This window comes from Halictus rubicundus, chromosome 2 (assembly GCF_050948215.1).
Source record: "Halictus rubicundus isolate RS-2024b chromosome 2, iyHalRubi1_principal, whole genome shotgun sequence".
Lineage (NCBI taxonomy): Eukaryota > Metazoa > Arthropoda > Insecta > Hymenoptera > Halictidae > Halictus > Halictus rubicundus.
Genome location: NC_135150.1, coordinates 4,295,850 through 4,308,170, shown reverse-complemented (window position 1 = coordinate 4,308,170; position 12,321 = coordinate 4,295,850). Strand labels below are relative to the sequence as shown.

At 42.4% G+C, this 12,321-nt stretch overlaps 1 protein-coding gene across 1 annotated transcript in view; it reads left to right on the top strand.

Annotated features, from left to right (window-relative positions):
* LOC143364097 (uncharacterized) overlaps window positions 1–12,321 on the top strand; it is a 53,704-nt gene that overhangs the window by 716 nt on the left and 40,667 nt on the right. The window contains exon 2 of the mRNA XM_076804603.1: window positions 682–936. Coding sequence (XP_076660718.1) covers window positions 682–936 — 255 coding nt within the window. The remainder of the gene's footprint in view (window positions 1–681; window positions 937–12,321) is intronic.

Here is a 12,321-nt window from a genome sequence, read left to right as displayed (position 1 = left end):
ATATGTCGTGGACAAATAGTCATCGAAGTGTAAGCTCAGAATCTTTTTGCAAAATTTAACTGTGTGGAGTTATACATATAGACAAAAGTTTACTATTCCACTCCATTTGATCTTATTGACAAATGAAATTTAAAGTGACTTGATAGAGTCTAACATCGAATATCTCCATAAATTTTGTTTGACTCAAGGTACACACATGATTATACTCTACTTCATCGACACAGTCAGACAGAATGTAGAAGTAGATTTTTGTATAAGTCAAATACTCCATCAAGTCAAATACTCCATCCAGTCAAATTTTGCAAAAAACTTCATGAGCTTATACCTCGATAAGTATACATCTGTGACATATTGTTCTTCTCAAACTTTGTCCTTCTTCATGAGCAAATGGTGTTGATGTAAAAAAAAATGTTACTAATAATTTTCTTTGTTATTAGCAATTTCATGAAAAGATTTTTTACAAATGTCCAATGATAAAAAGTTGCAGATTCACTCCTAGAAGCAGTAACCATTAGTTTTCTTATTCCCTGTACAACAGAAAACTAAATACACAGTGTCACAATTTTAGTGCTTTAGTACAGTTTTCATTTTGATTCCAAAAGTTTGGTATCTTTAATAGTAAGTTGTTAATTCTCACTATGAAATTTTCATTATTCATCAATGATCAAATCTCAATAATAGAATATGGAACTCGTGAAGGAGTACCTAGGAAGTGTAAATCCACATTGGGTGGCAGTGGTGACAGCAGGCATGTATACTCACCTACGACAAATTTGCATAATAGGCCTATGTTTGGATGATGACAACAGCCCTCCTTTTGATCCATCTTATGCATCAGTGCTCTTCACATTTTCTGTGCTGTGTCTCCTTGCAGAGTATAAACTTTGGCCTAGAACACTTAAGGAACCACCAATTCAACTTCTTTATATTTATGAAGTAAGCATGATATTCAATGCTTTGTAAAATGTTTAATGAAACAAATGTAGTATTTCCATCATTTTAAATTCATAAATAATTAGTTTGTACTTCTTTTTATCGATGGATGTCATGTGCAAAATTCTAAATTAACATATTAAAAGTGTAAACAGTTTTTGAAACTTCTGGCTTAAAAAAGAAGACAGCTATTTTTCATTCAGATATAAAAAAAATCTAACATTAATGTACAAGTTTTAATTGTGGTCATCCATAACCCAGTACCACTCTTTACATTGATTAAAAGCATACATCTTAAAATTGGAGCAACTATTATTTAAATAATATAATAGAGATTAGAAATTATAAGAGAACCTACTAATTCCAATTACGCTAACTCAGAGTAGATGGATTCAAACAAGACTAACTAGAAATTGATAAACTTCAGTAAAATTAACGTTTGGGGGACTTTCATTTCACTTTCTTAGTTTTCTCTTAAATCTATCAACTTTATAGCATTTTTTAAAAGTAAATGAAATTAATTAATTTAAGAGTATTTATGAAACTTTGTATATGTTTCTATTACATTTTTATCATGTTACTCAAATTTTTTTCCGTTGCATTTACCTACATAACCCTTTGACTGGGGAAGGCACATACACATATATACAGGATGTCCCATGCAACTGGGCCATGCTATCGCGTTAAAATGGCAGAAGATGTATGTGTCTTCTCCGAAAATGAAATCATTGAAACGCGTCCATTTCCATCCATTTCCGTCCAAGGTCACCTTTATTTTTAAAAAATAGAATTTGTTACGAGCCTGGGCCGTGCGACAGCGCGCGTAACCAGTGTGTGTTTTATGGTCTTTAAAAGAATCTGTTTTTCTATTGTTAGTAACGGCCTCGTAACTTTAATATTATAAATTTAATTAAACGGTGAACTAAGAATGGCTGAATCTGAATGGTGGGTTACCTAGGTACTATTGCCTGTTGGATGACGTAGTGGTTGAGAGATTACGTCAAAATAAATTCGTACCGTACTCGCGGAATCTTAAGCGTTACTTGTTTCGAAAGAGTGACTAGGCCCGATCTCACTAAATACAACCGGTTCCAAAACGAGATTCAGCGTAACGACGTATACTGCCTGTAACTTTTGTACTATCCCGGTTAAGTGTTCGTCCCGTTTGTATTTTATGCACTATCCGCAGAGGGTTAAAATTCAAGAATTTATATGCTGTCAAATATGTGTGGGCATGCTCTCAAGATTTCTGTTTCTGTACAAATTATCTGCTGTCGTTCCGTCGCTAGTTGCTTGAAACTATTTTTTCAGTACATTGTTGCTGCTGCCCGTGCAATTTTCATCCCAGTAGGCAACGGGAGAGTGCGGGGTCCGTGTTCTCCAACGTACGTAACTCAAGATTTACTAATAAGCGCCAATTGTCCTGTCCTATGAGAATCCTGGGCCGCGCGTTTGTATATGATTGGACATCTATTTTTTCTTTAAATTGGGTGCATTGTACGATATCCTTTGAGAGTGATTGAACCGGAAGACATAGATCTCGTATCGCGATAGCTTGTTTAATTCTGTGTATATTATCTTCTGTATACCTTCTCCTTGTATGTCGAACTCGATCTTCTCGCTATTTGTCACCAATTTCTCCCGCGTGTGTATACCTTTTAATGTTACGCTCATACGTGTCCCCTTTACCGCCGTGCCACACAGTATTTTTTGGTCAACTAATGTAATCGTAGATCCTTCATCTAATAACGTATTTATGGCGAACCTATTTATTGTCTTATTTGGACCCACTACGCGGACCGGCAGTATTTTCAGCAATGCACCTCCTTCATTTAGTCATAAACCGTTATTAGTTGTATTTCCTAAAATGACATTAGATCCCAGCGGTTCTGGCTCCCGGCTAATTGCTTCCGGCCTTGCGTCCCGCAATTTTTTATCGAATTTGCTATTGTGAAGAAGAGTACGATGCGACCCCCCACATTTTACACAGTTCTTAGTATTACATTTCATACGCGAATGCCCTTCCTGAAAACATTTGAAACACAGTTTGAATTTTTTTCAAGTACCATTGGCGCGCTAGTGTTTCTCGTGTGAAGACTCAACATTCAGTAGTCGTGCGATTCCCTCTATGACCACGTTTACGTTGTACGCCCTTTCCGTCGCAATTCCCCGTCCTTTTGGCCTAAGCCGCCCGTTCGGAATCGCTACTCGAGATGACGTCACAGCATTTGATTCTGTATTAAATACTCCTACTGCTTCCGCGAGCTCTGATTCTCTGCATAAGAAATCTGCTCGTTTTTCTAACTCCGTCTTATTCTGAGAGGATTCAGAAGAGTATTTGTTGTAAGCGTATTTCAGCGCCAATGGTATTTTATTTCCCACATTTAGCGTCAAATCGGGGCTGTGTAGATATCCGACGAGATCGAGAGAACACAAGGCAGTGACAGCGTTTTGAAGTTTCGTCGCAAACTTCGTTATGCTCACTTTACCAGAGTCCATACTCGGTAATTCCTTGATATCACTCATGATCTTTTCCACTACCAAGTTCTTAATTCCGAAATTCAATACTAATGTACGCATACGCGTCGTGCCCTACTGCGAACAAGCTGCTGACCGAGTCACGCGCGTCTCCTTCCAGCGCGGTAAATAACCTAGCCATGTTTTCGCGATCACTATACCCACCCATTTTTGAGGTTGAAAGGTATGCTTCTTTGAAATTCAATGACGGTGCGCAACGTAGACTCGATAGCATCTACTATCCTGTTGAGGATCATCCCGCTCGATGCCTTCGGCGATCCCTTCTTCTGCCGAAGCATCTGAAGAAGACGATCCAAGTCGTCGTTGGCGATCCTCTCACCCGCTGGTGGCTGTTAGTGTATGGTGGACATTCGGTGGTGATCGTAATTGTGAACCCACCCCTCCGCATTGTAGCCCGGATGTTGCGGCCTCATCAGTGTCGCCGGTCTCCACCGGACTCCGCCGGACTCGGAACAACCGATCTGCTTTTGACTCCTCGATTTTTCTTTCTATTGCTTTCTTGAACATTTTTCCTCTTCAGGTGCTTAGCGAATCTCGTGGCTTCTTCCAGTAGCCTGACGGCCTCGGTTGAATTCTTTGATCTCCCCGTGCTCGTTAAACCTTCATATCCGGGAAATATTCCATCCACTTGTTTTCTAGCAGCCTAAGGTAGACGCCTTGCGTTTACCTGTACTCGCTTGGCTTGACCATGCATCACGATACCTGTGTAGTTGCATTTCCGCCGACGAGATATTGCGCGCCTTTACGTAGAAGGGAGTACATCTCAACGTCGCCTATGTCCTTTACAATATTCATAAATATATCTAATACGCAGACAACTACATCAAAACACACCAAATTCTTATTCAATTAGTACATTCAATACGCGTCCATATATTTTTACTGACTATAGGAATGATTGAAAATGATACTTAATACTTCACAGAAGAAGTACTAGATTTATCACTACATACACAAAAGAAAATAATTATAAATTATATATAAGAATAAAAAATAGATAATAGTATTAAAATAATACATGAAACACAATAAATAGTAATCAAAACGGTTGATGTGACGTATATTTTTTATATTATACTTCCATTGCTTTCAGGTATGATTGATATTATACAAATTCCAGGAAGTGTGATGGCAAGCTACATCCACCGTTTTGATTACTATTTATTGTTTCTTATGTATCATTTTAATATGATTTTCTATTTTTTATTTTTATTTATAATCGATAATTATTTTCTTTTGTGTATGTAGTGATAAATCTAGTGTTTCATCTGTGAAATATTAAGTATCATTTTCAATCAGTCCTTTAGTCAGTAAAAATACATTATCTAAAATTTATTGAGCATCCGAAGTGGATCTTCATGTGTGATATATTAAAAAAAATAAGTTACCACGAGAAGTGATTCGAACCCAAACAACTGCGTGTTAACGTCGTGAATTAAGTTGGTATTTTACTGTTATGTGGAAACTTTAATTATAAATATCTCGAAAACTATTGAGTGTCTGTCGCTATAATGGGATATTTTTGTAATCAGGAGAACTAAATCTATAACTCTGCAAAATCTCAACTAAATCGGTGACTACAAGACTTTACAGTCTCTTTGTAAGAATTGCTGGATCTGAATGGCGGGTTAAAATCAACTGTTGCTTTAAATTACCTTGAACTAAATTGTGTATTAAAGGAAACTAGTTCTGTTACGATTACTATTGTCGCGGTCCATATTGAATATGGATATGGTGTTAGTTACCTAGGTACTACTGCCTGTTGGGCAATGCATTGGCGTTGGGGGGAACATGGAGTGGTTGAATGATTATGCCAAAATAGATTTATCCCGAATTCGCGGAATCTATAGGGTTACTCGATTCGAACGGGTGACTAGGACCGAGCTCACTAAATACAACCGGTTCCAAAATAAAATTCAGCGATCACAACGTATACGTCCCGTTTGTAACTCTCGTATTATCGTGTCACGATGTGTATAGCTCGTTTGTATTTTTTGTATTGTCCAAGAAGGTTAAAATTTAGGGGTTTATATTCTGTGAAATCTGTGTGGGGGTGCTCTCAAGATTTCCATACTAGGACATCATATGGTATTGTCACTGAATCATGCTTTGTGCCGGCTTCATCCAGCTGGAGCATAGTCTTCCCATTTACAAACAAAGGGGTCGATTAGGGCATTTTTCGTTCGCAGGATGGAGATTAGAAAAATTCTAATCGGAATAAGTCCGGAGAAACTTCTCCATACGTAACATCTCCCCCCTTAAATGAAACATCGCGGTTTGCATGATGCTTTCAACCTGTGAAGGGAAAACGCCCTAGAAACTATGAAAAACAAAATGTCGGATGTAGTATAGTGAAGTGTAGTACAGTGTACTTATATTCTATTTCGCGAAGGAATGGTGTAGTTGTCTGTTGCTAAATTACGTATCATAAGTCATATGCGTGATCAATTCAGTTAGGCAGGCACTATATATTTTTAAATCTGGACCAGTCAGAAATGAACTTAGTTCACGGAGCTGGTTTACCAAAACTTTTATCAAATGCGTCTAGTGGTGTATCAGTGATTAGCATAGGTTGGCGGGTTTTACTCTAATTTTAAACTAATAATTTTTAGATGCAATTACCTTTTTAGGTCTTTGTAGTTCCATTTAAAAAATAGTGGTGATCTTGGATCTTCTAAATGTCCCCATTTTCGGAGAAGACACATACATCACGTGATGCATCATGATTGCGAAGGGTCGACGCAAAACAGAGAGTCTACTGCTCGGGCGCCAGGTACGGAAAGGGTGTCTCGCGAAACACGACAATTTCTTGTCCTCGGGGGAAACTGAGAGCGAAGGTCGGACCCTCGAGTATTGCGAAACGGTAACGGTTACGCGAACGGCTCCAAGGATTGGACACGGGAATAACGGGGACAACCCCCACGGCAAGGCGGATCTCGCAGGTCGAAAGAAAGATTCACGAAATTGGCTCTAGTTCTTTAATTGGAGTTAAATGGTACAAAATACACGGCTACGTGGCCGCACCCGAGAGTCCGCGCTCTTTATATAGAATTAGCGAATCGATGGTTTTGTTGCAGCGCGTGGTTGTCGTGAAATGGATATCCACAGTCGTACGGTAATACGGTACGCTACAGGAATCTCGTCGGAACGAGATTTCATGAAAGGCAAATGGACGGCGTGATTACAATAGGACTGTAGCGATAGTTCCTGAGACGGAACCTACTTTGGCGCGTACGGTGCGCGTTACGTGAATTCGCGTGGTCGCGGAGCACAAAGCCGGATATGATTCTACGATATTGTACGCGAGACTACGTTCGAGATTAAACGCCTTCGATATAAGCGCGAGCTATTTTCTTGAGGCGTAAAATGTCTCGGCACACACGAAATGGAGAACCAAACGGGAATCGTGTCGTTCTCACGCGAAAATTATCGAGCTACCTCGACCTGGGTCGACTTATCGTCTCCGTTCTTTGTCTAGGCCTCTCTGGCTGACGATTCCTTTCGTCCGGGTTCGCTCATTTCGGACAGTATCGCCTTTGCACAGTTTTTCGATTCGACACGGTATTCTATACTTGTTAACGCGAATACACGCGACGCACAGTGGTTGCAAAACGCTAAAACATGGCCAAAATGCCGTAAATTAATTTTCTGTTAAACGCATGGCCCTTGCATTACTGAGTACTCAGGTAATGGGCAGGTATTTACACATGGCCGGGTACAAATGGCCCGGACCTTTTATATAGTGCCTTTTATATGTAGAATGTTCGTTGGGCAGTGTGTTGAATCCATAGTTAATATTCTTTTATCTTTATTTATCATCGCCTATTACGACCTAAACTTGGTACTCTCATGGGGCCAGCAGATGTAATCTAAAATGATTCCTTTATACAAATATAAAGAAATTGTTGCAAAAGCAACTCTGGTATTAGGCCTAATTTTTTAATTATTCCACTTGAAGTTTCTATGCGGAACCAAATTTATAGGCCTCTTGAGTTTATTGCATTGGTAAATCTTGTGCGGAAATAAAGGTTCTTAATTTCTGGAAGCACTACCCTCGGTACCCCAGGTAGTGACGATGTGGCATTCTCCACCCCCACCATGACCTAATACCAACTCACTCTCACCTTTTTGGCCTAAGATCAACCAATTTTACTTCCTGCGTACACTACAAGAAAATCGAGTTTAAAGATTCGTTGAGTTCGCGTGCTGTAGTGTACGCAGGAAGTAAAATTTTTTGGTCTTAGGTCAGAAAAGTGAGAGTGAGTTGGTGTTAGATCATGATGGGAGCGGAAAGGGCCAGCCTGACCACACATACGAAAATCCAGGCCAACTAATTTTACTTCCTGCGTATACTATAGCACGCGAACCTGACGGATCTTTTGATTATTATGATTAACTATGATTATAATGACAGTATGTTGATTTTGATTAAGGAATTTATTGTCTCAATAGAAAACAAATTTTTTAATTTCCTTGTCAGGGCGATTCAATACATTGACCACCACCCTCTAGACATTCTGTATAATGACCGAACATTTCATAGATTGACCGAAATTTGTTACGGGCATTTGGTATAATGTCTTGTTGAGCAGGCATTCTACACAATGCCCGGTCACTTCGCAGAATGCCACATTATACACATTGCCCGTAACATACATACCTGCAAAATGATGGGAATACAAATATCGCATGTATTCGTCACGCAGTTTTCGTGCAGTGAACTACGGTGTCATTGGTGTCTACGATGTAAGTTCTATGCATAATAATAATATTGGATTTATGTTAATTAGTGTTTATAACGTATAAAGACAAGGATAAAGTTTGATGCATAGATTTAACAGATATTATACTAAAAATTGTATATTCTACAATATTCCCTAAAAATTCTTGTTTAGACTTGTAGTTGATACTTGTATCTTATATTATTTTGAAAAAGTAGCGGCCACTAGATGCCACTTTGGTCATGCGATCAATTTTTTGACGCAGGGGTAGCATGGTATTCGTTACAAGCATATTTTCTTGAGAAATTTAGAAGATATAATAAAATTTGTTAAATACGCATTGTATGGTTCTGTTAATAGACTCATTATAAGTTACAACATATTTTTCTATTCTTTGTCCTATATTTAATATAATTTTTTATTTATTATTTGAATATTCATTTTGTTAATTATAATAGCATCACCTAGTTTTAATTTAACAAAAGCATTTTCATGCATAACCTCTATTGCATATAAACTACACAAAACTAACTTTATGAAACATTTAATCAAATTTCGGTAAATCATTTAATTAACAAAATTTTAACTTGAAAATTAACAATGAAATCGTTTCGTTTGTTTTAATTTTAAGTTCAGAATCGTAATCAGAGTTACGGAAAACATTCTGTTACCAAATATTTATGGAAATCAAATCATTTTTTCACATACCCGTCCGCCATATTGAATTCGCCATTCTGTTTTTTGTAATTTTGCACCCGGCAATCTCATGAGACAGCCGAGTCCCCGGGTCCCCGAGTATCTCATGAAGTCCTACATCTGGTTACAACAGCTATTATTTCCTGAGCCGCAGCGTCCGACAGTGAGACAAACTGACAAAGTTTGTGTCAAAATCAAAGAACTTTTGATAGAAATGCGATAGAGCCACGATTTTTTTTTAAATTAAAGTGAAATATTGCAGAATAGGGGAAAAATAGGGAAATTACGGTACGAACGTTTTTTAACTTTGAAAATCTGTTTGAAAATAAGGAATATAGTTTTTTCATACGGGGCATCATTTTCGAGAAAATCGAGTTAGAAAATTCGTTAGGTACGCGTGTACTTAGAGTCTGCATTGTTCGCTCGGTTTAGCCGGCAATTTTAGGATATAGTATGACTTTAGTTAATTACAAGGAGTCTCTACATTGTTTAGCGGCAATGGGAATTGCGGGCTAGATCGGCTGAATAAAGTAGATTCTGTCGAAGTGCACGGGTACCTAACGAATTTTCAAACTCGATTTTCTTAAAAATGATGACCAGTGACACGTTCTCATGCAATTACGCACGGAACGTGACGATTTCCAGGAAATCGTCTGTCTTGACGCTCCTGCCTGACGCCGAACGCGGACAACCTCCACCACCTACGTCTCGCCGTCCCTACCTGCTATCCCTCTCGCACCCGCAGAAACCCCTGCTTAAATCCTTGCCTAAAAACTCTTAGACAAAGTCAGTGCGTGACTCTTGCACGTCTGAATGTAAGACGCCATTCTGAAGAATCTCGTTGGGATGACCAACACCCCGTCCACGTCAAGGACCAAGAAGAAAACCACCAGACGAGGAGGCAGGCGCTATCATATCAATGCCTTGAAAAGGGCCTGTTTCTTCGCCGCCGAAGCCACAAACGAGCTTCAGCACCACCGAGGAATTAAGGACCCATCCAGCTTCACTGAGGACCAGGCCGACATCGTTTCGCCCAAGCCACTCCCCCTACCCACCCCGTGGAAGCTCGTCCCTATTCACTTCCCTCGTAAGAGTTACCCGGATTTCTTTAAAGCCGTAGAAATTGACCCCCGAATCAAGTTTTATTCGAAAGGATTGTTTCCTTTTCCCCCTGCCAAAATATAATTATATGTTACACGTTTTACTTTATATTTATTTATATATACTCTCTAGGTAGTAATCCTAAATATAAGTTTTTCTGTTAAAACGACTAATCATCGTGGTTGTGTTATCGTTCGAAAGAATAACTACGTTATATATATATGTGAGATGAATGAATGGATGTGTGTGTGTGGATGAATGAAGGGTGAGCGGCGGGGACGCGAGAGCCGCCAAATGTTTAAAGGTATCAGGCGTTGCCCCGCAACCTTCGCGGCGCGAATCACCTGAGCGAACGGAAAAACAGCGCAAGGGATGTCCTTTTTAGACGACCCAAACTCCATGAATATACCGGAAGTCACGCAAGTGAATAGACCGAATTCCTCTGCCAATAGCAACAAAAATCCGGCTCAACAATCCGAATCTCCTACAAACAGGAAATCTCGTCGTCCGCCCATTTATCTCTCGAACTTCGATCTAAACATTCCTGCTTTCCACCAACGCATAAACGCTGACGTTGGAAAAGATTCATACGAAATCCCTAACGGAAGCAAAAAAATCCTTCTACACATTTAGTTCTTTTTTTTCGTGAGGAAAATGACTTTACGCGTACCCCGACTCCCTGGGGGAGTCAGGGTTATGTGGGACTACCCCTGGAGAAAAATCCCCGAGAGGCTACACACTAAAAAACCCACGCCCACGTAAGCTAAAGGGGAGGTGCCTGGATCACGCGAGTACTCAACAGGACACCTCCCAGCTATCATCATATCCCGGGGGAGGGACCCAGCTCGGTCCGCCCACAGCTCCCGGAGTCTTCGCGCCCCGCTCGGGGCCGGTGTCCCGAAAGAACCAGCCCCGGCCGAGGCAAGAAGACGCCGCCACCGGGAGGAAGGGCCGTCGGAGGCGCGATCCGGCACGCACCGACCCTTCCTTTCCCCAAACCCCCCACGGATCCCCCTCCCCTATCGGAGAGGGACGTACCGACACCCCCACACACCGGGAAACTAACCCGGGGGGTGTCGGCCTATCACGGGGGGAGCCATGCTCCCCCCGGGGGCCCGGGTCAGCTCGCACCCCGGGCCCCCAAATTCACCGCCCCCAATGGTGGGGGAACAACAGGACGCGGGGAGACTCCCCGCGCCAACAACACTCCGCCCCCTACACCCGTGGGCACCGGTTGACGCGGGGGAGACCCCCGCTCCCTCCCCACCCTCACCGCCCCCCTCGTGGGGGGCACACGTCGGCGCGGGAGTCGTCTCCGCGCCCACACACTCCTTGCGGAGCCCGGGTCCCGTTCCCGGGCCCGCTCGGCGGCCTCCTTCTGCTTCATAACTTCCACGCAGAAGGAGGCCACCGCTTTCCACGACCCCACGCTGTCGACCATGTGGTCGACCACGGTCGACAGCGAGAGGTCCCACCCGCCCACTGCGGCTCTCAGGACACGGCGCGGCCCGGCCCATGCTGGACACTCCTCCATAGTATGCCGCGCCGTGTCGACGTCTTCACCGCAGTGGTGGCACTGCGCAATCGGCTGCCGCCCCATCGTGTGCAGGTACTCTCCAAAGCAGCCATGGCCGGAGAGCACCTGCGTGAGGCGGAAGGTCAACCTTCCCCGCCTCCTGCACCGTATATACAATATGGGCAGGAGAGCCCGGACAATCGGACGCGTGGAGGGCGTCAACAGCGCGGTCCACTCCGAAAAAGCTTCCGTCCGGGCCTGGCGATTCTGGCCCTCGAGCTCCAACTCCTCCTCGCCCGTGAGTTCCACCCCCGGCGGGCGGCGGAAGGAGCGAGCGATGTGGTATAACTTCGCCCGCTCCGCCGCCACCACAGGGAAGGGTGGAATCACGGCGAGGAGTCCCGCCGCCTCGACAGAGATGGTGCGGTATCCCCGTATGACCCGCAGGGCCAGCCGCCGCTGCACTCTCTCCAAGAGTTTTTGGCTAGGCGTGCTGGCCCCGAGCGAGCGGTGCCATACGGGGGCCCCATACAGGGCAATAGACCGAACCACTCTACACACTTAGTCCTAACCTAGATCGTAACCCCGTCATGGTACTTAAAGGACTACCGTCCATCCCTATCACTGAACTTGCATCAGAGATTAAAGCATGCGGACTCGAGATCTCCACATTGTCAGACATCTCGCCCAAGAGTTCTCCCTCCCACTACGCCATTTACAGGGCGATTTTTTCATCGTCCACCACCACCGCTGCAATTAATAAAGTCAATCATTTATTCAACACTCGAGTATACTGGGAAAAATTCCTGTCCAAAC